The sequence below is a fragment of the Castor canadensis genome, chromosome 3, assembly GCF_047511655.1.
Source record: "Castor canadensis chromosome 3, mCasCan1.hap1v2, whole genome shotgun sequence".
In the NCBI taxonomy this organism is placed as follows: domain Eukaryota; kingdom Metazoa; phylum Chordata; class Mammalia; order Rodentia; family Castoridae; genus Castor; species Castor canadensis.
This window is the reverse complement of record NC_133388.1, coordinates 54,618,467-54,644,241: the sequence shown is the minus strand read 5'-3', so window position 1 is coordinate 54,644,241 and position 25,775 is coordinate 54,618,467. Positions and strand designations below refer to the sequence as shown.

At 35.2% G+C, this 25,775-nt stretch overlaps 1 protein-coding gene across 4 annotated transcripts in view; it reads right to left on the bottom strand.

Annotated features, from left to right (window-relative positions):
- Map4k5 (mitogen-activated protein kinase kinase kinase kinase 5) overlaps positions 1-25,775 on the bottom strand; it is a 117,986-nt gene that overhangs the window by 82,764 nt on the left and 9,447 nt on the right. For all 4 annotated transcript variants that reach the window (XM_074068011.1, XM_074068010.1, XM_074068009.1 and 1 more), the window contains exon 3: positions 16,643-16,700. In XM_074068011.1, coding sequence (XP_073924112.1) covers positions 16,643-16,700 — 58 coding nt within the window. The remainder of the gene's footprint in view (positions 1-16,642; positions 16,701-25,775) is intronic.

Genomic DNA, 25,775 nt, shown 5'->3' with positions numbered 1-25,775 from the left:
GAACTACTACCAATGTTCCTCAAATTATTCCACAAAATAGAAAGAGAAAGAATGCTATCAAACTTATTCTAGGTTGCCAATATTACCTTGATACCAAAACCAGATAAGGACACAACAAAAAAAGAGTTATATACCAATTTCCTTAATGAACAAAGATGTAAAAATTCTCAATAAAAATACTTGCAAACTGAAGTTGACATTAAGAAGATCATATGTCATGATCAAGTTGGTTTCATTCCAGGGATACAAGTATGGTTCAATACACACAAATTGATAAACATAATACAGCACATAAGTATAATCAAGGACAAAAATGACATGATTCCCTCAATAGATGCAGAAAAAGTCTTTGAAAAAATTCAACATCCTTTCATCATAAAAGCTCTGAAGAGACCCAGAATAGAGGAACTTACCTAATACTTAAACATATATATGACAACCTATACCCAACATTATACTGAATGAGGAAAAACTGAAAGCATTTCCTGCAGAGTCAGGAATGAGACAAGGATGTCCATTCTCTCCACTTACATTCAATATAGTACTTGAATAAGGCAAGAAAAAAGATATAAAAGGTATACAAACAGGAAAGAAGTCAAATTATCCCCATTTGCGGATGGTATGATCCTATACTTAAAAGACCCTAAAGATTCCACCAGAAAACTCTTAGATCTGATAAATACTTTCAGCAAACTAGCAGGATACAAAATTAATATACAAAACCCAGTAGCTTTACTGTACATCAATAACATAACATGCTGACAAAAGAAATCCCACTCACAAGAGCATCAAAACAACAAAAACCCCCACAAATAAAATTCTAGAAATAAACCTAAGCAAAGACTTCTACAATGAAAACAACAAAACAATGAAGAAACTGAAGAATACAGTCGAAAACGGAAAGAGCCATGTTTATGAATCAGAGAATATTAAGATGCCCATATTATCAAAATCATCTACAGATTCAATGCAATCCCATTCAAAATCCCAATTTAATTACAGAGAACTAGAAAAGAACCTGGTAACATTCACACAGATGCACAAAAGACCCCAAATGGTCTAAGCAATACTGGACAAAGAGTAATGTTACAGATATCACAATACCTGTTTTCAAATTATATTAAGGAATAGTACTGTACTGACACAAAAACAGAATGTAGACCAATGGAATAGAGGACCCAGATATAAACCTGTGCAGCTATAGTCATCCATTCAATTCTTAAAATGGTGCAAAAATCATACATAGGAGAAAAGACACCACTTCAACAAATGGTGTTGGTAAAACTGGGTATCTACATATGAAAGTCTAAAACCCTATAAATCAATCAATTCAAAGATCTCAATTCAAAATTCAGAAACTTGGAAATTACTATGGGAAAACATCTGAAGATATAGACACAGGAAGCAACTTTCTTAATAGGGTTCCCTGAATTCCATCAAATTAAAAAGGTTCTGCACAGCAAAGGAAGCAATAATGTGAAGACAGAGTCAATCAAATGGGAATTAAATATTTGCCAGATATTCATCTGACAGGAGATCAGAAACTAGAATACATAAAGAACTTAAAAAATTAAACACCTAGGGCCAGGTATGGTGGCTCACACTTGTAATTCCAGCTACACAAGAGACATAGGTAAAAGAATTGTGATCTAAGATGGGACTAAGCAAAAATACAAATCTCTATCTGAAAGAACACTAAGGCAAAAAAGGACTGGGGGCACAGCTCAAGTGGTAGAGTGCCTGAATAGCAAGTATAAGGCTCTGAGTTCAAACCTCAGTGCCACGAAAAAAAAAATAAATTAAAAAAAACAAACAAAACAAAACAAAAAAAAATCCATAAGCCAATCAATTAATAGGTGAATAAACTAAGCAGACAGTTCACAAAGAAGTAGTACAAATGGCTAATGAATACATAAAAAAATGTTCAGTATCATTAGGCATCAGAGAAATAAAATCAAAACACTTGAGATTCCATCTCACTGCATTCAGAATAGCTATTATCAAGAATAAAGGTCCGGTGGCTCATGCCTGTATTCCTAGCTACTCAAGAGGCAGAGATCAGGAGAATTTCAGTTTGAAGCCAGCACGGGCAAATAGTTCTCGAGACCCTATCTCGAAAAAAAATCTGAAAAAAAGTAAAAAGCAAAAAGGTGGGCATAGTGGCTCACACCTGTAATTCTAGTGACTGAGGAGGTAGAGATCAGGAGGACTGTGGTTTGAGGCCAAGGTAAAAAGTTAGCAAGATTCCATCTTGACCAATAATTGGGCATGGTGGTGCATGCCTGTCATCTCAGCTATGTGGGAAACACAAATAGGGGTCCAGGCCAGCCAGGGCAAAAAGACAAGACCCTATTCTAAAAATAAAGCTAAACAACTTGACAGTACGGCTCAAGCGGAAGAGTGCCTGTCTGGCAAGCGGAAGGCCCTGAGTTCAACCCACCAATGGATGGAGGATAAAGAACATGTGGTATGTATGCTGAATGGCGCCATAAAGATGAATGATGTGCTGTTTGCAAGAAAACAGATGAAATTGAATTCATCATGTCAAGCAAAACAGATCACTCAGAAAGACAAATAGCATCTTTTCTCTCATCTGCAGAATGACATTAAAAATGATCAAAGTACTTTACATGTATGTGTAAGAAAAATGATCTTTTCTATCAAAGTATTTGTACTTAAAAATTCCTCAGGTCACCATCTTAGGTGACTTGCATGTTTAAACGGTCCTTGCTGCTTCTTCCGGATTCTTGTACAACTCTACTGCCCACCAAACTGCATGCTCTAACCCATCCCCCAAGCCTTTTAGCAAATCGGGAAAGACTGTGAGCCTCTGACCTGGACAAATTCCAGGTGAGGGGCAGGTACAGCTGCATCAGGGATATAAGGAGGAGCCACTGTTGGCCATTTTGTGCTTGCATGTTTGCTTAGCAGGAGTGAGCACATGCATGCACCCTTTTGATCAAAAGAAAATTGCCTTGTCAAGATTTTCTGTCTCTTGTGTGTCTGTTTTCGGCACTAGAGGGTTATCAATTCCAACACATGTATGTATGAAAATGTTACAGTGGAACTCATCATTTTGTACAATTTACATATGCTAAAAAAAAGAAAGAAAGAAAGAAAAGAAAACCATTCAGGGTCAAGAAAGAAAAACTCTGGAATTAGGCTTTAGATAAATAAATGAAAAAAATATTAAGCCAGAGATGTTTCCCTTTTTTATCTCCAACTTTCAGTTAAGAGCCCAAACAAAGCTTTTAAATACCTTTGCTATACCATGATTGTTTTTAAATCAACCACTGCTGATGTAGTGTAAACACATATTTAGATTAGCTATTATTCACCAAATTTATTTATAGTCATCAAGGAACTCTTTTAACAGTCATTGTATGTAAAGATTAACTGATAATTCAGCTACTGGATTCGGTTTTAACAATTTCACAGGATTAGGCAAGACAAATGAGAATTCAATTTTGTAACTGAATAAAAGTCTGAGCAAACTCTTTAAAGGTAACTCAACATTAATTTGTAAACTGGAAAACATGTATTACATAAATGCACTTAAATACAGTTGGTACCTTTATACAACTGGACACTTATTTTTTAATGGTTTATCAATGAAAGGGGATCAATGGACATGATCTGAAATGGAAAATGTCATGTTCCTCACCACTGGCAGAGGCAGAGACTGAGTAAGGCCTGAAGGATATGGTAAGTCTGTCCACTGAGGTGGAGAGGAAAAGTACTGCTTCTTCTGTTCACCCATGAACACCAGAATATTGCTTCTCCTTTTATCTCATTTTTTCATCTGAGCCCTTTTCATTATAGTGCTAATACATATTCTTCACACATGCTAATGTCCAACAAACTGGCTGTATTCTAGCCTATTCGTTTTGGCAAGAGGCCCTTAAGCCAGGCCTGGTGGCACCCAACAGTAGTTCTAGCACTTGGGAGGTTGAGGCAGGAGCACTGCTTGAGACAAGAAGTTTGAGGGTAACCTGGGCAATATAGTAAAACTTGCTTCAAATAAATAAATAAATAAAGATAAAATAAAAACAAACACTGATTCATAAAGGAAAGATGAATTAAAAAGCCATCTAACTTTGTTGATATGTGGTGTTCTTTGGATTCCCACTTACTCACTTATAAATGTGCACAGAAGTCTTGTATCTGAGCTGTGCTGAAAAATTCTTCAGTTAAGTCTAGGATTTAGAACAGATTTTCTCATGGAGTAACTTTACATATGGTGCAGGGTGATAGAGACAGAGTACGTAACAGAGAAGAACAATATATACATGTGTGAAATACTAACTCGAAACTCCCTTGAACAATCAACACACACATTAAAAAAAAAAAAGAAGAATAGGAAAGGTCTGGAGGAGGTTACTAATGGAAGGGGGGAGGGTAAATGGAGAAAATGAAGGAGGATGAACATGCATTAAAAATAGAACAATGAAACCTGTTGAAGTTGTTCTAACAAGGGGAAAAGGGGTATGTTTCTTTCTCATACCCCTTAATTAAGATACACTATAAGCATGTATGCAAATGTGACAATGAAATCCCCTTCTACAACTAATATATGCTTTTTAAAAAGTTTAAAAAACAGCCAAAATAATTTTAAGTATATTTTGTAGGCATCTAGGCAAGGAATTCATTTGGTGATTTCTAATGAATACCTACCTCAACAATTCTTTTTATGGAGTCTTATTACCCATAGGGTGTGACAGAGCGAATCAGCTCTTGTGCACAAATAGATGAACAATTTGGTTATATATCTCATGGAGACTAATGGATCTATAAAGAACTCATAAAAGGAATGCAGGCTTCATACGAGTAACATACAAACAACCCTCACGATGTCTATTTGGATTTCTAAATTTTGTTTTAGATACTGTTAGTGTCTTCTTAGAAGTTCTATCATTAGTCTTACAGTTGTCTTGTATATTTGTCAACATTTTAAAATCTTGGTTTGGCTATATAGTTGAAACTTTTTTTCCCCCCGTCATGGATGATTACAAGATTGGTCTTATAGCTACTATGTCTGCATCTAAGATCAAGACATTGACTATGATGGACTGACTCATCTTTGGATTCCTACTTACTCACTTTTAAATGTGCACAGAAGTCTTGTATCTGAGCTGTGCTGAAAAATTCTTCAGTTAAGTCTAGGATTTAGAACAGATTTTCTCATGGAGTAACTTTACATATGGTGCCTACCTGCTTCTCAATGGTGCCTAAATCCTTAAACTGACTGAAAAAGTCAGTAATATGGATGAATTAGTACTACCAGTATGAAACCACTTCTTGGGGAAATTAGCTCTGAGTTCCTCCACCATGACTTTGCCCCTAGCAGCAGCTATGTGGGGTTTCTACCAGGAAAGGAGGGGTCTTAGTGAGAGTGAGCAACGGCTTTCCACAGCTGTAGCTGGAAGCAAGAATTCACAAGCACAAGTCACTAATGCAGATACTTGGGACTGTGCCTTTTACAATACACACAACGTAGTCACTAAACCCCAGTTCTGAGTATTTTCTTCATGTATCTGTTTCACTATGGTGTTAAGGTTTAATGTAAAGGAAGTAGAATCTCTGTGAACTGAAATTGTACCACGAAACACACTGACAAAAAAGAGTATTTTTGTAGTCTGTCCTCAAAGGTAGATAAGCCAAACATAGTTACCTATATCACAGATATGCCTTTTTTTTGTTTCTTTTGGTACTGGGGATTGCTCTACCACTTGAGCTCTAACCCTAATCCTTGTTTTGCTTTTAGTTTGATTTTTTCAAATAGGGTTTTCATGTGCTAACTTTGCCAGAGTTGGTATCAGTCTCTTAAACAGCCAAGACCACAGGTGTGCATCACCATGCTTGGTGTGAATTATTCTGGTCAGCTACTTTTGTCACCAATTAATCACTGGACTACAAGTTCTCTTGGCCAATGTGACTAAGACTAGTGGTTGATGAGTAAATTAAAATAAAGCAAAGAAACACACACACACACACACACACACACACACACACTTTCTTTCTAATGTGCTGCTTGGTCCAAACTAAGAGAGGAAGAATATCACACTTTTTTTTAAACTTTTTTATTTTTTTTATTTTTTTATTGTTTTATTATTCATATGTGCATATAAGGCTTGGGTCATTTCTCCCCCCTGCCCCCACCCCCTCCCTTACCACCCACTCCGCCCCCTCCCTCTCCCCCAGAATATCACACTTCAAGGCAAAAAATGTCAACTTCAAAAATGATTTTCTCAGTAAGTTTAAAAAGGATGAATATTTAGAGCAAAGATTTGCATAATAGTTATTAATTACTTTATAAAACAAGAGTTAAAAGACTAGTACTGTGTGACTCCAAAAATTCACTTGAAAAGGTAAACTCTGAGGTTGGTGGAGTGGCTGAAGTGGTATAGCACCTGCCTAGCAAGTGTGAGGCCCTAGTTCAAACCCTAGTACCACGCCAAAAAAAACAAGGCAAAAAATGTCAACTTAGGATAAAAGGCTATAAATACTTGTGGCTAAGGTCTTACAGATGTTCTACTGAAAACCTGGATACTGAGTATATCCTTATACAGGAAAGGAGATGGAGTGTTTGGCTAATTTTTTCTTCCCTCCTTTGTGATAAGGGCAGCTGTTGGTTGCACCAAAACATAGGTGTTGACAGCTGGAACTACCAAGGCCAAGTGCTTATAATCTCAGGTTCTTTAAGCAATGTAGGGGGTGTGTGTTAGTTTATGGGTTAGAAGACTCAGCCTGAAACTCCCAGGAAAAAAAAGAGTGATCCACTTCAGCCAGAAAGGGAATCTATTGAGTGCTAAGAGGGATGGTAGCTTTGTATTTGTGACAGTAGACAGTAGAACCAGCTGCAATTAAAATAATTAAATTAAAAGCACAGTGCTAGGAGGTAGCTGTAAAGATGAAATAGGAAGTGCATGTACTAGTTATAGCACAGTGGGTTCTACATTGGCACTGAGATTTGTGTTTTAATTTTCTTTGTTTGAAAAACCATTGTAGTGTTCAAGTTCAGCATGTTGTGACCACTATAGCAGTGAGCACAACTTTCACCACACTGTTTCAAGACTGACATTCAGAGACAGATTTGGTAATAAGGGTAGCTAGCGAGTACTGCAAGATCCTGAAGGCCATATTTTGTGATGAACAAACTCTACAAAGACCCTAATTTCCTATGTCATCTTCTGCCTAGCAGCATACTGCAAGCTGGTCATGGTGGAACATACCTATAATCCTGGCACTCAGGAGGCTGAAGCTTGAAGACCATAAGCTAAAGGCTAGTCTGCACTATGTAGTGAGTCAGCAAGAACATCTCAAAACAAACAAGCAAACAAACAACTATAGATTTAACTAAACTGGGCAAACATGTTGTCCTATAAAGATGCAGCCTTAGTATTCGGGGTAACATTAGGGGTGGGTCTTTGCTCCCAGTTTTCTAGTTTTGAATACTTAACCAAGGCCAGTGCAGCAACAGCTGGTTATCTACAATAAGTGTGCCAAAATAAAGAACTACAACTCAACAACTAAAAATCAAGTAACTTGATTTAAAAAATATTCAAAGAGGAATGGGGGCCTGGCTCAAGTGACAGAGAGCCTGATAGGAGACCCAGAACCCAGAATTCAATCCCTAGTACAACAAAAACCAAAACAAATAAGCCAAAACAAAAAAATACTAAAAATAAGCAAAGGATTTATATAGACATTTTGCCAAAAATGACATATAAATGGCCAATAAGAATGTGAAAGATGCTCAACAACACTAATCAGAGAAATGCAAATCAAAATTATAATGAGATATTACCTTACATCTATTAGGATCCCCTACTATTAAAAAAAAAAAAAAAGAAAAGAGAATGATAAAACTGGGCAGGGATATGGAGAAGCTGGAACCCTGTACACTGTTGTTAAGATTGTAAAATGATGTAGCTACTATGGAAAACAGTATGGTGGTCCCTTACATATTTTAAAAATTAAAAATAGAACTATCATATGATCTAGCAGTCCTACTTTTAGGTGGAGATCTAATAATCACACTTCTAGGTATACATCCCAAGAACAGACATCTGGGGTTTCAGAGAAATCTGCATGTCCATTTCATAGCAAAGCTGTTCACAACAGCCAAGAGATAAAAGCAACCAAATATCCACTGAGAGATGGATGGACACAAAGTGTGGTAAATACAATACAACAGACACTACCAAGCTTGAAGAAGGAAGAAAATCCTGTTCCATGCTACAAAATGGATGGTTCTTAAAGACATTATGCCAAGTGGAAGAATCTAGTCAGAAAATAATAAATGTAAAATTCTACTTTTATGAAGTATCTAAAATAGTGTAATTCATAGATACTGAAAGTAGAGTGGCAGTTACTATTGGCCTTAGGGAGGTGTTAAAAAGTAGTTTAAAGGATATAGTTTTGAATTTGCAGCATGAAAACATTCTGGAATTGTTGTATAGCAATGTAAATATACTTCACAGCTGACCTACATACTTAAAAAATGGTCAAGACAGTAAATTCTGCATGTGTTTTTTACTATCAAAAATTATGTGAGGGGGTGAATTCAAGTATGATACATTTGATATAGGAACTTTTGTAAATGCCACAATGGATCCCCAGCACAACAAAAAAAAATTATGTGAATATAGTCCAATTTAATTACTTTACTATGGCTAGATGTTCAAGTTAAAAACATATGATTAAACATGTATTTTAAAAATAAATAAACCTCCAATTCTAGAATCTCTCTTACCCTATGCATTAAATTTCTATCTTGAATAGCAAAACATTACTTTCTTTTGTTAGGGCTTATTTCTATAAACATCATACAAACTAGGAGTCAGCAAATTATGGCCCCAGATTCAGCTTGCTAACTGTTTTTTATAAAGCTTTTAAACTAAGAATAATTTTATATTTAAAAATTATTGAAAAATTAACAGAAACAATATTTCATAACAAATGATTATGATGAGAGCCTTTCCTGTGGGAAAACTATATTCTGTGTTCTCATTTCCAAAGCTATTCACAATAACTTAGGGCATGTTATTCGCATGTTATTCAAGTGAATATATATTTGAGTGAATATGTAGCTCCTAAGATTGTATACAAAATGTTCATAAAAATGTAGAAAATGTAAATGGTTTGCTTCATTTCCTCCACAGTCATGAAACTAAAATCCTATTTGTGCATATCTAAATTTTAAAAAATCAAATAAAAAATAAAAGTAATCTAAAATTTTTATATCATTTATAGGAAAATTGCAATGCAAAAATTAGATCTTTAAATTAGCTTGTGCAATATATCAAGCAATAACAAAAGCTTTCTGCACTAGTAAGAGCATTTGTAAGTCAATGAAATGAGTTCTAGACATCTAAGGGAAAACTGATTTAGTAGTAGCTCACTACACAGCTAATAAATTAGCAGCAATATTTCAAGAAAGCTAAGTAGTTGAATGCTAACTATTCCATCAGCTAAGTTTCACACATACACAGGACACACTGGTGGCAACCCTGTGAATCTGATTGTTTTGAATTAGCTGGGGATGATAGCACATGTCTGTAATCCCAGATACCAAGGGGAGAGGATAAAAAGCTAGGAGACCCCCATCTTAAAAGGGCTAGGGGCACAGGTCAAGTGGTTGAAGAGACTGCCTAACAAATGTGAGGTCATGGGTTCAATTCCTAGTACCACTAAAGACAAAAAAAAAAAATTTTTTTTCCCATTGAGCAAAATGAATGTAAGATACCATTTCTATTCAGCCATAAAGAAGAATGATATTATGTTGTTTACAAGAAAAAAATGGAACTGGAGATCATCACGTTAATTGAGATAAACCCAGCTCAGAAAGACAAGTATCCCATTTTTTCACTCATATGTGGGCAGAATCTAGACCTAAAATAATAATAATGGGCCATGAGTGTAAAAGGGGGACTGTCTGGGACGGGCAAGGCAAGGAGGTTGGGAAATAGAGGGTACTAGGGGGTGAAGAGGATCAAAGTACATTGCATATACATAAATGTATATATGAAGATAACATAAAAAAACCTACCAAATACTGCTTGAAAAAGGTTTATGGAAATATAACAGAAGACCTTTTTTCAAAGTTCACTGTATGCGTCTATGGAATTACCACAATGAAATCCCCGTGTAGTATTAATGGATGCTAATAAAAAATTAAAAATTTAAAAGATGCAATTAAGAAAAAAACATTAAATTGAATATTTTAGGTGAGTGAACTATATGGTTATATAATTTATGGTATGTATATAAGTTATATATCTAAAAATGAAAGAATTTCTAATAACACATTTTCTTTGGGATACCCATCTTAGATTCTGAAAACTCAGAGAGAAACACCTGTCAGTTTTAAATTTACTAATCTAGAATCTGAACTTGAACACTAATTTAAAAACTGACATCCAAAATTATCAATTTTTACTATGAAGTAATAAAAAAGTATCTTCTTTTCAGTTTTATCTTGTGTCCAAAATCAAACTGGGAAATGGAGTATCTTACATTAAAAGTGATTTCTACCTATTTTTTAAATGGCACGAAACATCCATTTAACCTTTATTAGTTTTCTGTATCTATTATCTAAAACCAATAAAATAAAATTCTTGATGTACATTTGTGCCCTCAACATTTTCCCCCAATTCAGACTTGAAACATCTAAACAATGAAGATAGGGTACAATTATTTTACTTTGCAGATTATCTTTATAAACCAAGATTGTTACATTTTAAATAAAGTTTCTGAAAAGCAAGAACATACCACCTAACTAGAATAGCTGACACTTGTCTTGGCCAAGTGGCCACACAAGGCAAACTCATGGCTGGTTAAATCTTTATATACTTCTAGACTTTTCCCCATATACTCTATTTTCTCTGCTTATAGCTCCAGGAAACAGGATTTCCTGGTAGTGTAAGAAAACTTTAAAAAATCTATTCAAAGATATTTGAAGAGTCCTACTTACTTTGAAAACTGTCTAAGTTAAGGAAATACATTTAACTTGTTATTTTATTTAAAAATAGTGGACTATTTCATGAATAGTTCCAATTTAGCATTTACAAAAAAAACAAGCAAGTGAACAAACAGAAGTACACTGCACTAATCACCCAGGGTGTTGATTTTCTTAAATTACAACCCTTGTAAACAAACCTTACAACATTAAAGAAACTGTAACTTGCCTAAGTTTAAAATAATGTTGTGTACTTTCACCATAAAAGAGGTCAGGGGGATGAGAGGAGGGAGGAAATAAGAAAGTGAGATTCTGACGTCAGCCATCCAGGAATTTTGTTTCTGCTCTGGCTCCCAGCCACCAGTAGCTACACACCTGCAGAGCTAAATAAGCACCTTTAAAATCAGTTAGATGTTAAGCTAAAATTCAAACTCGAGACAGGAAATCATGGTGGCATCATGTATCATCACATCTGCCTGTTTTTCTAGGGCATTCTGAAGGCCTAATCAAAGGAATGGAAAATGTATGTAAACACAACAGTAGCATTACTGATAATAACTTCAATGTCCCTCACCGGTAAGTCAAATTCTGTTTAATGTTACCAAGTTGGTAACCATATTTAATAAGTATTTAAGAATGAGATAGAGATAGTTAAATCATTCCTGAAAAATTGAATTTGCCAGTGTATAAAAAGGACAGTAAGAACATATGGACTCAGAAAGACTGATTTCATTTTCTTTTACATTTTTGTGGCTAGTTAAAAAAAACCCAGTTCTCTGCATTAATCTATTTTTATTTCTTATCTGTAAGGCATTTTATAACTATTAGAAAGAGCTCAAAAGCATTCTATTTCAATAAAATTTTGACAATAATATAATATGAAAATGAACTGCCAAGGGCAAATCAGTAGATCTGTAACTATTAAGGGGAAAGCACTATTAAGTTTATAGCTGGAATTTCATTTACTTAAAAAAAAAAGTCATGTTTATGCTTCACCAGACAGGGCTTTTCCCAAGTCATATTGGCAAGTAATTATCTTTTCAGGTCTAAATACAACTCTAAACTAGTTATCTGTTAAATCAATACAAGGAAACACCTTTGTGTTATCTGGCTTCAGTGCTATTTTTAAAAGCTGCTAAATACAGTTAAGAATTCACTTTTGAAACAGTTATCTCCAGAACTTTTTCAGGCATCTGAACTGAATGTTTAAAAAAAAATTCATTAGCATACCACTGTATTTTTAACTTAAACATTCTTAAAGTCCGTTCCAAAGAATGTGAAAAATGCCATCTACTTTGGCTTTCCTAACAATGCTTTAAAAAAAAAAAAAAATCTCTCTTAAGAATTCTATGGGAATTGCCAGGTGCTGGAGGCTCACGCCTGTAATCCTAGCTACTCAGGAGGCAGACATCAGAAGGACTGCAATTCAAAGCTCCAGGCAAATATTCTGACAGACCCTCTATCTTAAAAAAAAATCACAAAAAGGGTTGGTGGAGTGTCTCAAGGTGTAGGCCTGAGTTCAAACCCCAGTACAGGAAAAAAAAAAAAAAATCTATGGGGAAAAAAAAAAGGAAGAAATACAAGATGCAGAAGACAAGAACTTAAAGTTTTAGACAACAGTTCATCAACTTTTAGGGAAACGAAAGGAAAAACGGAGAATACAGGTAAGTTAAGGAAACAAAATATAATAAAAGGAATGAGTGTAGAGTTACAGAGAAGAAGCTGAGAAAAATTGTACTTGTATAGGACTAATAATAGCATTAAAAATAACAAGCAGTAGAAGTGATAATGGAGATAAGTAAGCCACTGACGTGAAGATAAACTTTAAAAAAGAAATCACGCTTAATATAGAGAGAACATATCTACAGATAAACATGAGTGGAGAGAAAACAGGAAGTATTGATAAAGGAGAGTAATGTAAGTAATTGGTGTTCTAAAAGTAATGAAATGAAAAAATTATGATAAAAGAAACTTTCTTGAAATAGAGAGAGAACCAAAATTGCAGATGAAAAAGGCTCACTGTGTTTCAGGGGCAAAGATCTGCAGAAAATAATCAAGCTCAAGATATATTCCGCTGAAATAACAGACAAGAAAAGAACTGCCAGCTTCTGGTACAGCAAACGTCACCTATGAGGGGAGCACACCAGGCAGGCTTTTCGGTTCTCTCCAGCAATATTCAAGGGAGAAAATAAATGTCTGTAGGTTTTCTATGGAGAGGAGAATGTCTGGCACAATCAAAATGGTCCTTCTTATTCAGAGGCAAAAGAAACAAATCTGAAATGTGCCTATATTGTCCCAGGTGCTGAAATAAAGCAGTGAAGACAGAAGGGCACTGCTGTCATGGATCTTACTTTCTGCGGGGAGGGATACAGAGAGTCAAAGAAAGACAAAAGCAGCAAGTAGTCATGTCTTATGCAAAAACCCAAATAACAAGGTTTAGGTAGCTACTTTAAATTGGCCTGTTTGCAGACATGACATTTAAAATGAGATGTGAATGACCAGGAGCCTTCTTAGCAAAAAAAAAAAACCAAAAGCACTTCAGGCAGATTAAAGAATAAACTAGCTCTCTATTCTCAGCCTAAATTTAATCTCAAATTGTTTAAACAGAAAGAAAGCAAAGGCAGAGCTGGAAGATGAGCTCAGAAAAGTGGCAGCCAAACTGCATAGTATTTTATGAGCAAGGTTGAACGACTCAAGTGTTTATTATTTTTAAATTAAGAAACTGTGTTCGAGCCCGGCACAAGTGGCTCATGCCTGTTATCCTAGGAGGCAGAGATTAGGAGGATCACAGTCTGAAGCCAACCTGGGCAAACAGTTCGCGAGACCCTATCTTGAAAATACCCATCCCCAAAAGGGCTGGTAGAGTGGCTCAAGGTGAAGACCCTGAGTTCAAGCCCCAGTACTGCAAAAATAAATAAATAAATAAATAAATAAATAAATAAATAAGAATGAAGGATACAAGTCACAAAGAGAGAGAGACTGAGGCCAGTGGCCAGTACCTGAGGCTAGCACATTACAGTTATTCCTTTACTCTGTCTCACCCAGTGGAATTCAAGCCCCATGAGAACAAAGTCTTCGTGCCTTGCTGTTCTCTTCTCCATTCCTACCCTCTAGAACAGAGCCTGAAAATCTTAAGTACTCAATCAGTATTTGTTAATGAATAAATGAAGATATAACCTTCAACTTTTATGAGTCAATTGACAAAACATGAAATACATTAAGCAAGAAGTGCCACAAACAGAAGAAACACAACAGAACCACTACAGTAGAAGATGATCGGTACTTCAGTTTTTAATGATTAATGTGCAAACACTGGAAACACTGTATTAAAATTTGAAAGCTTAGGACCAAAATCATCATTTTTAGAAATACACACGTATGATTGCAGTTATTTAAAAAAATAAGATTTGAAAACTATCAGAAACATTATGAACTCTGTAAGACTGCCAGAGATAAAATATACCTGGCAAAATCAATGATTTACATACATTTTAACAGTAATCAACTAGAAAGTGCCAGAGATTGAAAAGATCTCATTTTAGGCCAGGCATGGTGGTGCACCACTGCTGTTCCATCTACCACGAGGCTGAGCAAGAAAACTGGCTTGAACCCAGGAGTTTGGGGCCATTCCAGGCAACACAGATTCTATCTAAAAAAAAAAATCATCTAAATTAATCTCATAAGCATCTTTTTTTTTCTCCTTGATAAAAAATGATTTAATATTTTACTGGAAAAGACAGAAACATCAGAAAAGTATATGCAATGAAAAGTTACATTAATCATAGACAGGATAATATTGAACTAGGAATTGGGAGGGGAAAAATAATCATTAGAACAGGACACAAAACTCATACTTCCATGGAAATTCAGTTTATGACAACCAAGATTATTTCACACCGATAAGACAGAATTTGTAGTAATGGCTTTGAGAAACTGTCTAGTTATTTGAAAAAGAATAGAATCCTTACTCCTTAAAACAAACCATTCTTGTTTAAGCACCGTGCGCTAACCGATTGCGCCACTGGAGCCACTAGAACAAACCATTCTTGATGGAGGAAACATTTAGGATTAGGAGGTAACAACATGAAGAAATTATGCTTAAAATATGTTTTTATAATTATTTAGTAGAAAAGGCTAAGTATGGGAAAGAAGAGAACAGAGAAAGGAAAATTTATCTAAATGCTTCCACACAGACAAGACAAATATCATTAGCAGAGTGTAAAGACAGATGACAAAGTGGGGAAGTGTTAAACATAAGAGTCACTGTTTTCAAAGCGCAAGCAGTATCTAAACAAACAACCACACACACAAACAACCTTACAGAATTGGGCAAGTAGAAGACAGGCAATCAAAACAATATAAAATGGCCAAATAGTAATCAACATTTACTGAACTTGTAAGTTTTCTTTTGGGGGAAAGAGTTTAAATATTACTCAGTCTATATATATGAATGAATGCTTATATGAAATCAGTAGATCTTACAAAACAAGAAAGTGAGAAATTAAAGCCTTTCAAAGGGTCATAATCTATGATATAAGAATTTAATCCTCATATGTTAAGTAATAACATCATACATGATATATATTTCCTTCTTTTTTGGGGGGCAGTAATTGGATTTGAACTCAGGGCCTAGTTCTTGATAGGTAGGTGCTCAACCACCTGAGCCATACCCCCAGCCCTTGTTTTGCTTTTTTCTTATTGAATTGCCTTCCTATGTTAGTTCTAATATATGGTTCATTGAGAAGTCAGACTTGTGGAATTTTAAGATATATTATATACTTAGCAAAAGAATTTAAAGCAGTATTATAACAATTTGTCTCAGGAAAAAAAGGGTATTGTGTCATATTTGAAAGCTTGATTTTAAAGTGTTCCTGTATATACTACCTTGGTGATATCATCTCTTTCATGAATCATACATATAATGGTCCAAACTTTGTATTTGAAATACCAACCATTTTAACTGCTCAAACTGAGAAAGACAATTACTCAAAATGTCTTAGTTTATGAACCAGCAAATGAACAGATGCCCATATATTCACCTACCTATTCAAAAATTACTACTGTTCTTATTAGAAAAAGTCATCCAATTATTTCAGATTTTATACAATTTTGTTTTCAAGGCAAGTTACTCAGTGTGTTTTTAAAGCTTTCTGATATAAAAGTGTTAATAAAATAAGCACTAAGCTAAGATCAGAATTATTAAAACTAAATCAGATAGGGAACAGGTAACATACAAACTATCATTATGTTGAATATTATCTGAATATCCTTTAAAAAATTGTTCATTACTTTTCTAATCAAATTTTCATAATACCTAAAATAGTAGTTAAAACAGTCCCTATAAACATAAAAGAAATTTACTTTAACATTGTTTCCAATTTTTGAACATGTACATTTCAAATTGTATTTAGTAACAAAACTGTCCTTCATAGCATATTTGCCTTTGACTACTTCCAATGGACTATACTGAAAAAATTCTACTGTCCTGACAGAACATGTAATAAAGACTTCTTATTGGAAGAACAGAAATAAGGAAGTAAATATGGAATATATTTTTAAATCCTATATTTAGTATACAAGAACACTGTTCAAAATTGTCTTATGGATTTTAATGCATACCAGGCTAGGTTTGATCCCTAGCACCACAAACAAAACAAAACAAAACAAAACAACATAACATACCAGGCTCCAACTTGATGATTTTTACTGCAGCTAATTCTCCTGTATGCACATTTCTGGCCTAAAAATGGAAAAAAAATTAAGTTTGTTAATTACATAACTACTACTTGCAATATGTTAATTATTTATCAACCCTGCTTTTAAAAAAACAAAATTAAAAACTTTTATTTCTGATGAAATGAGTATACTCACTTTCCCACTGAAGAAAAATATATGAAACACAAAAGTTCCACCACTCAAAAACAGCTATTTTCCATAAATTGGGCATATTTCCTACATGTCTTTTTTTTATATTCGGGTTAATTTTCTCAATTAAAAAAAGAAAAAACTTATACTAGACAGAAGAAATAAGCTAAGCTCTGGTGTTTTATTGGATCATAGAGTGAATATAGATAATTATGTATTGTATGTTTCACAGAAAGCTAGATATTCTTTTCACAAAGAAATGACAAACATTTGAGATATGCTTACCCTGACTTGAACATTACACAACATACACATGTATCAAAATATCACATTATCTGATAAATATGAACAATTATCTGTCAATTAAAAATAAATTAACTGAACGTGGTGGCACAAACCTGTAGTCCCAGCTACTTGGGGATCTGAGGTGGGAGGGTCACTTCAGCCCATGAGTTTGAGACCAGCCTGGGCAACATAGCAAGACCCCACTTTAATGAATGAGTAAATAAATAAAATTTCCATACAAACACAAAACCAGAGACCTCATGGCTTTAATTTATATCAAAAACCTAATCATAGGTCATCAAAGGAATAAAATCTAAATCATTTGCATCTAAGTATCCAGAGATAAACAGCCTTTCAGCACATATGCCCCCAACATGTGCATGTGCCTGTGTGAAAGTGAGCCCAAGTGTGTGCAGCGTTGGGAGGGGACAAGCCCCTTACTATTTCTACAACATGATTTACAATGCTGCCTCATTTTCTACTGACAGGATATATAGTTTAACCAATTCACTACTGTTAGACATCTAGGACTTTAATATTACTTCATAATTATAAATAGAGGGATAAATACAACTTAGTTTTATATCTATCTGTAGCCTTAATTATTTCCTTCAGTTAAATTCCTAGAACACAAAGGAGGTACAAACAGAAAGGAAGACCAGAATCTTTTACAGCGGAAGTTGCAACAAGTTCACATTTTCCTCATCTACTGTGGTGAACAGGATAAGGAGAGGTCTCAAAAACAGAGAATATTCATTTTAATTATCTCCGCCCATTACCACCACTCCCCCAACCATAAACTCATTTATAAAAAATAGGAACAAAGATCAACCTGAGTCTCCTATCATTCTTATACTCTCCTCTTTCTTGCCATTGAACAACAGAATTGTGTGTTATCATCAGGTCTTGTCCCAGTTCTTAAGGTCTTTGAGCATTTTACTCTCTCCTGGATTATAAAAATGATACATATGTATAGGGTTAGGCCATCCATGCTCAACAATTCACATGCCAGTGAGACTGCAAAACATGGCCAGAGGTTGTAGAACAGGCAGTTATACATGACCTGCTAGGAATCTCATTCAGTGGATTATAAAATGTGTTAGAAGACAAATTCCATAATAATGGTGGCAATTATATCTGGAATGCTTTATAGTTTCCAGGATTCTTCATATGCATTATCTAATTCAACTTATTTAATCACAGAAAGATTTGGCTCAGTAAAATCAAATGATTTGTCCAAAGCCATCCAGCTGGCAAGGACAAGAGTAAGATTTGGAACCCACAACTGTATTTCTCTTGGTGTTTTGTTTTTGGTGGTGGTGGTAGTACTGGGCTTTGAATTCAGGGCTTCACACTTACTAGACAGATGCTCTACCACTTGAGCCTCACTCCCAGTCCTCTTTGCTCTGGCTGTTTTTCAGATAGGGTCTCCCACTTTTTGCCTGGGGTTGGCCTAAGACTGCGATCCTCCTATCTACACCTCACTTAGCTGGGAACACAGGCATTGCTGCCACCCCAGCCTTGTTTGCTGAGATGGGGTCTTGCTAACTTTTGCCCTTGACTGGCCTTGAACCATGATCCTCCCACTCTCCACCTTCCAAGGAATTGAAATTAGAGGCATGCACCATAATACCTAGTATGCTAAGAACCATATTCTGATGAAGAAACTTTACTACTTCTTTTCTGGTATGAGAATTTCCTTTTTCCTTTAAATGTTAACATGTACTTGAATCAGGTAGTAGCACACTGTATTCCCATCACTCGAGGAATAAGGCAGGAGAATTAAGAGTTCAAGATCAGCTTAGATACACAGCAAGACTCTGTCTCAAGAAAGTAAAGTTAAATTTGAAAAAGCTGGGCATAGCACCTCATACCCGTAATCCCACCTACTTGGGAGGTGAAGATTGAAAGAATCGTGGTTTGAAGCCAGCCTGGGCAACAAGTTAGTGAGACCCACATCTCAATAAACAATCCAGATGTGATGGTACATGCCTATAATCCCAGCTTTGAGGGCGTTCACAGGTAGGACGATCAAAGCCTGAGGTTGGTCCAGTGAAAAAATGCAAGACCCTACTTCAAAGGTAACCCAAAGCAAAAGGGCTAGTGATGTGGCTCAAGTGGCAGAGAGCATTCCTAGCAAGTGAAACCCTGAATTTAAACCCCAGTACTGCCCATCCCCTCCAAAAAGTAACAGGTACTTTATAAAAGTATTAACTGTATAATACCTAATGGATTTCTGTGGTCACTTTTATGAAAAAAAATTGATGAAGTAATATATTAATCATCTTTCACATTAAATTAACAGTTCCTCTGATGATTTTCCCTCCTATGGTGCCAGGAATGGAACCCAGAGCCTTGCTCACTCTAGGCAAACTATACCCCCAGTCTCCTGTGGTGATGTCAATACAAGAGAACATGAACTATTACACATTTAAAATGTAAAGCCAGTAACCTTCCAACATGTTTAAAATTCACCTTAAGGACTGTGATAAAATAAGACTCAATTCTTCTTTTAACACTCCTATATCCTAATCTAGCAAATGTAACAAACTGGCCACTTCTGTGCCTTAATGTCAGTTCATTTGCTGGGAAGAGAGATTTAAGTATACAGGCTACAGACACCACTAGAATATAAAGTACATACACACACAAAGAGTGACAGTCAACCATTCCAGGTTCAAAATGTCAGGTAATTAATACAATGTTTAATTCATACAATAATTATGCTAATACATTTCCAACAACAAAGTATCTTCAGGCTAATTATTGTTCCAATTTTCTAAGCAAATGGACGATAGAGCAATGCATTCTGCCAGTCACTGGAAACCAAAAGAAAGCACAAGTGCATGCTTCCCAATTACAGATGATCAAACAAGTGCCAACACCATGAAAAGATCTAATACATTTCTCAGAGTGTAGAGCAACTAATTCTGGTTTTAAAACTATCGGAGCAAATAACTTAAGTCTCTAGTTTAAAAACACTTCCCTCTTCCAGTACTTCCAAAAAACAAAAAACAAGAAACCACTGCCCTCATTCTGGTACATTCTCCTTCTCCTCTCTTAAACTCCTCTGTTGTAAGCCTGCACTTGTCCTCCAGAAGTCCTGCCTAGAATCTCAAGGATGGATTAAGTGTATCGTCTTCTTAGCTCTAGGCATAATCCTTTGAAAGGCTGTGTTACTTGTTAGATGCTCTACAAATTTGTTGAATACACAATTATGATTATATGAAGATTTTTACTCTCTTAAAAAACAGGAATAAAATATTAAAATAAATAAAATACTAAAGTTATAACAAGGAATGCTAGACTTTAAAATGGCCTTTTTTTTTGTGGTACTGAGGTTTGAACTCAGGGCCTCATGTTTGCTAGGCAGGTGCTCTACCACTTAAATCACTCCACCAGACCTGGCTTACTTTTTACTTACGTTGACTCATTGTTATTTTTATTACTATCAATTAAATAGAACCTAGATAAAAAGTTATAGAAATCAGATTTTGAGTAAAAATGAAAATAATGTAAATCTTAACTATGATAGTCCTCCTTTCTCCCAATCTCATCTCTCTGGGGTAACTACTCTTGACAGTTTAGAGAACATCTTTCAGACTTTTAATTAGGTTGATTTTGAAAAGGATGTATGTACAGAACACAGAATGCTGACAGTTTGTTAGTCTCTTACATAGCTAAACAGTCTTACCATCTGATTCAGCAACCCCTACTCCTAGGCATGTGCCCAAATGAGGTCAAACCTTATGTCTTCACAAAAACCTGCACACAAATGTTAGAGCAGTCTACTCATAATTTCTAAAAACTGGAAGCAGTCATGATGTCCTTCAATAGATGAATGGATAAACTGTGGTAGATCTGTAACTGGAATATTATCATTCAGTGATAAAAAGAAATGATCCACCAAGCCACAAAAAACCAGAGAAACCTTAAATTCATAGTGCAAAGTGAAAGCAGTCCAAAAAGGCTATGTACTATATGATTCTACCTACATGACATCATGGAAGAGGTAGAGACAGTAGGAAAAGGGGAGGGAAAAAAAAAATCAATGATTGCCAAGGAGTTAGGGAGAAGAATGAATAGGTAAGTGTAGAGGATTTTTATGGCACTGAAACTATTCTGTAAGAAGCTGCATAATAATATGTCATTATGTATTTGTCAAAATCCACACACAACACAAAGAATGAACCTTAATGCAAATATGAAGTATACAGTAAATAATATTAATATTGGTTCAATAACTGCAAGAAATGCACCATACTAATGTCAAGATGTTAATCAAAGGCACAATGGTATGCAGGCTGGAGGTGGATAAACTTAACTATACATTATCTGCTCACTTATTATGTAAATCTAAAACTGCACTAAAAATTAAGTCTATTAATGAAAACACATCCAAAATTACTTTAAAAGAATACACATGTTTTACGACAAATTTCTGAGTCAACACAAATATACTGTGTTTCAACTTAATAGAATCAAAGTGAAGACACAAGACACAAGGATGGAGGACACCTGGTTTTTTTTTCCAGAGGGCTCAGGGAAAAAAAAAAAAAGCCCCAGATAATTGGAGGATGTGAACAATCATAGAATATAAAATAAAGATGGTATCTTATTAAAATTCAGCTACACATGTAGAAACCAAAGTATATATAGTACAGAAGTAAAAAAGTAAAGAATACCAACTATAATTCCCACTGATAGGAATAAATACTTAAATGTCAGTCTCCATCGCTTTCTCCAAATGAAGAACTGATGGGCAAATGTTTGCACTCTGTAATTTTCCAGCTGAATTTTTAAAACAGAAAGCAGTACCAGGCTCTTTTATAATGACAGGCAAAGAGGCATTCAGAAAAAAAAAAAAAAAAAAGATCTTCTAAACAGAGACTTTACAGATTCAAGAGATCTTTCAGAAATTTAACTACATAATTTCACAATATAATCCAAAGGAGTTTTGGATTTTGAAATACTGTTTTTTGAAATCCAACATTTTCTCCAACAAGTTATATGCTTTTTAACTTTAACATATAAGAACTTGATGATCTTTCGCAAGTACCACGCATCTCTACAAAAAGGATCTAAATATATCACCAATTCCTATTCATTTTAGTGGATTACTGGAAGACATTAATGGTCACACTTAAGGGTAAACTAAATACTTCAAAATTCAACAAAATATTGTACAATTAAAATCTTAATTAGCTCTTATCAATCAGAACTAAAATTATTAAATAGGAAAAGATAAATTTGTAACAAATGGGATTGATGTCATTATAAAATCCACAAAGGAATCATTCTAGTTAAATTAAGTTTTGCCAATGTATTTCCCAATTCATATTTCCAAATCAATGTACTTCTAGACGTATTTTTAACTCAAACCCTTCTGTCTTTGATGTTTAATGAATATAAAGTTATCCATGGATTTTCACTTGCACCATGAAAAAATTTAAGACACAGATCTTCCTAATTAAGCTATTTCTATCTCGATATTATGCAGCTGCCAATTTTGTGACCTGTGAACTTCTCCCACCTGCTGTAAAAATATTTATGTAATTAAAAAGTTTATTAAAAGACAAGTCTAAACAATTTACCTACAGTTTTGACACCAAATTGGAAGATAAGATTCAATATATCACAGTAGCCATGAAGTGGAAGAGAATTTTTAAAACTGAGACACTACCAAGTAAAGACAGCCATCTAAAAGACGGTCACCATAAAGATAAATAAAAGATTTATACTCCAATTTATTATTCTTCACATTAGGCCATCATCCTACTTCTAGGTAACTTTCTTCCTACATATTTTAGGGTTATAACACTTTTCATGAAGCTAACTAGGGGATCCAATTTTATATATGCCCCCTTCTTCCAAAAATATTCTTTAACTTAGTAGTTAGAAGTCTCAATATTTAGCAAGCTATCTCTAGTGGCCAGTAACTGCTCTTCAGGGTCAGAATTAATGCATCCCTTAAGAAATGGAACTATAGTACAAAAATAGTTACATAGCATCTAAAAGGTGTGCAAAGTAGCTGGTTCAGTCACAAAAGCAGTAAACAGTCAATTATGTTCCAGGCTATAAAAATATCTTTATCTGATGCATAGGAAACAGTACTTTTAATTAGTTTATTCATACAACAAATATTACTGAACACTTATTATGTGTTTGGTGGTGTTGTTGGATAAAATGAAACAAAACCAGTTCCTGTCTTCTGGGAGCTCTGATTGTTTGGGTAAATACAGAAGGGAATAGTAAATACATGATAGTGTGAGAAATGCTCTCAAAAGTGACACACACAGGAGGGTTCTCAGCCCTGTCAAAGTTGAGTGCAGAAAAAGGTTCCAGAAAAAAGTAAATCTAAAATATATACTCATGAAGACTTCAGGGAAGGAGGTACTGATGGAATAATTCCATCAAACAGTGTAAAGACAGGAGAAAACATGGATAAGTCAAAGAAGTAACATTATTTGGCATTAAAGAAACAAAAGACAGTGGAGAGGAAACAGTGAGAGACAAGAATCCTTTGAAGTTCAGGACAGAATGTATGGCTGCTCATTTTCCTATAGCTATTAGATACTAACCGCTTAGGCACCCTTCCTTCTTTTAAAACAAGCAGGGCTGGGGGCACCAACCCCTCGCTCACAATTTCCTCTCTACCCCTTCTTCAGCCACCATTCTTGGTAACTTCAACATTCAGATCCTCCACTCTCTGATTCTCATTCCTACCTATGAGGTCTTGATTTCACAGTCTGTACTTGCTGATCATTTCCTCCTACTTTTCAGCTCACTTATTCTAGTTCTCCCATTCCAGGAACTTGTCCACCTCCACATCCAAGTTCCTTAATCTTTGTGGAGCAGGTTATTTCCAAGCTGACTTCTACACAGTCATATAGGTCTGGATGGGTGCTCCCTTTTCCAGGGAAGGAGTCTATAGTGCAGGGTTTCTCTACCAAGCAAATTCAGAGCTTTCAGTCAAAGTCTGTGCACAAGATTTTTATCCCAAGTCATACTCAAGCCTCCTGCCCAGTCTGTTAAAATACCCATTTGTCTCTGAGAAGACTTTTCTCAACCCTTTCCTAACACAGCCTGGTGTTATTAAAAGAATTCCTCCAGAGCATTACTTAAATTGAGCTAATTATCTGGAGGTCTTAAACGAAAGGAAAGGAAATTTAAAGTGGGGGGAGGGGTGGGAGATGAGAACTTTTAGTCACTGCTGATGGGTTCAACTTTTTTGGAGAAATAATTTTCAAAATTCTTTAAATCAACTTAGAAAATTTAATTCTAGAAATATAACGAATGAAAAGAATTTGCTCAAGGATACCGATCACTAGATTAAAAACTAGCCAGAAGCCAGGTACCAGGTGATCACGCCCATAATCCTAGCCACTCTGGAAGCAAAGATCAGGAGGATTGGGGTTCAAAGTCAGCCCTGAGCAAACAGTTTGTGAGACCCTATCTAGAAAACACTCATAACAAAAAGAGAGCTAGCCCAGGGGTTCAAGTGGTAAGTGCCTGCCTAGCAAGCATGAGGTCTATAGTTCAAACGCCGGTGCCGCAAAAAAAAAAAAAAGAAAAAGAAAAAGAAAAAAACTAGCCAGACATGCTGGTATATGCCTGTAATCCCAAACCTTGGGAGGATGAGACAAGAAGACTGCAAATTCGAGACCAATCTGGGCTATGTAGTGAGACCCTGTCTCAAAAAAAAAAGAGAGAAAACCTGAAATATGTACATTTACTGACATGAAAAGTTGTGATATATGCTTAAGAAGCATATTATCAAATATACCTTCATAATTCATCTTTTATGTGGCTGCACATAATATCTATACTATGATTTATGCCTATATCCCTAAAGGAGATATAATCTCTCATTGAGTCTTATATCACAGTTTTCTAAAATGAGCATATATCACCTAAAATGTATTTTAAAAATAAAACAGTAGGAAAAAGAAAGTCATCTATACCCAGGCAAGGAAGGAAAGGCAAAACATAAGGTGAGTCCCACACATGAACCTACATTACTGTACAAAGAATAATAAATTATTTCTGGAAAAATAACCAAACATCTCTACCACATACTAAAATTATGAGCTAAAACCTTCAAAATGCAAAAGTTGCTAATAATTCACTACTATATGTTTTTAAAAATATATTAAATCATGTTCACCCTGAATTATTTTGATGACAGGTGGAATGAAGTGGGGAGAAAGCATAGGGAATCTAAAGCTGAGGATGCATAAGTGTGAGAAGTAACACACTGGTTCATAAGAAAAAGCTGAAAGTCACAATCCTCCTTTGGCTGGCCTGCTCTCTTTGGAGGAAAATAAAAGTAAGTAGCTAATGCTGCAGAAGGCAGGTTATTCTGTCTGCCAGAAATAATTAGCTTTTTGTTTAGCTTATAACAGCAGTGCAGAACCTAGTCCATAAGCCTCAGTTAGTCTAAGTAACAATAATCATAAATTCAAAATTCCAACAAAAAGAGGGCAAGAGAAGGCACAGGAAGAAGGGACCAAGACAAGGGACAGTTTCTGCTTTTAGGTATTTACATTGCAGGATGGCTATCAGCAAAGTCATGTTAATAGTAAAAGCAAATCAAATTCTAGCCAGGGTCCAGATTGGGAAACATGAGGGTAAAAGAAATAAACAGGGAAGAACCAGTAAGAAG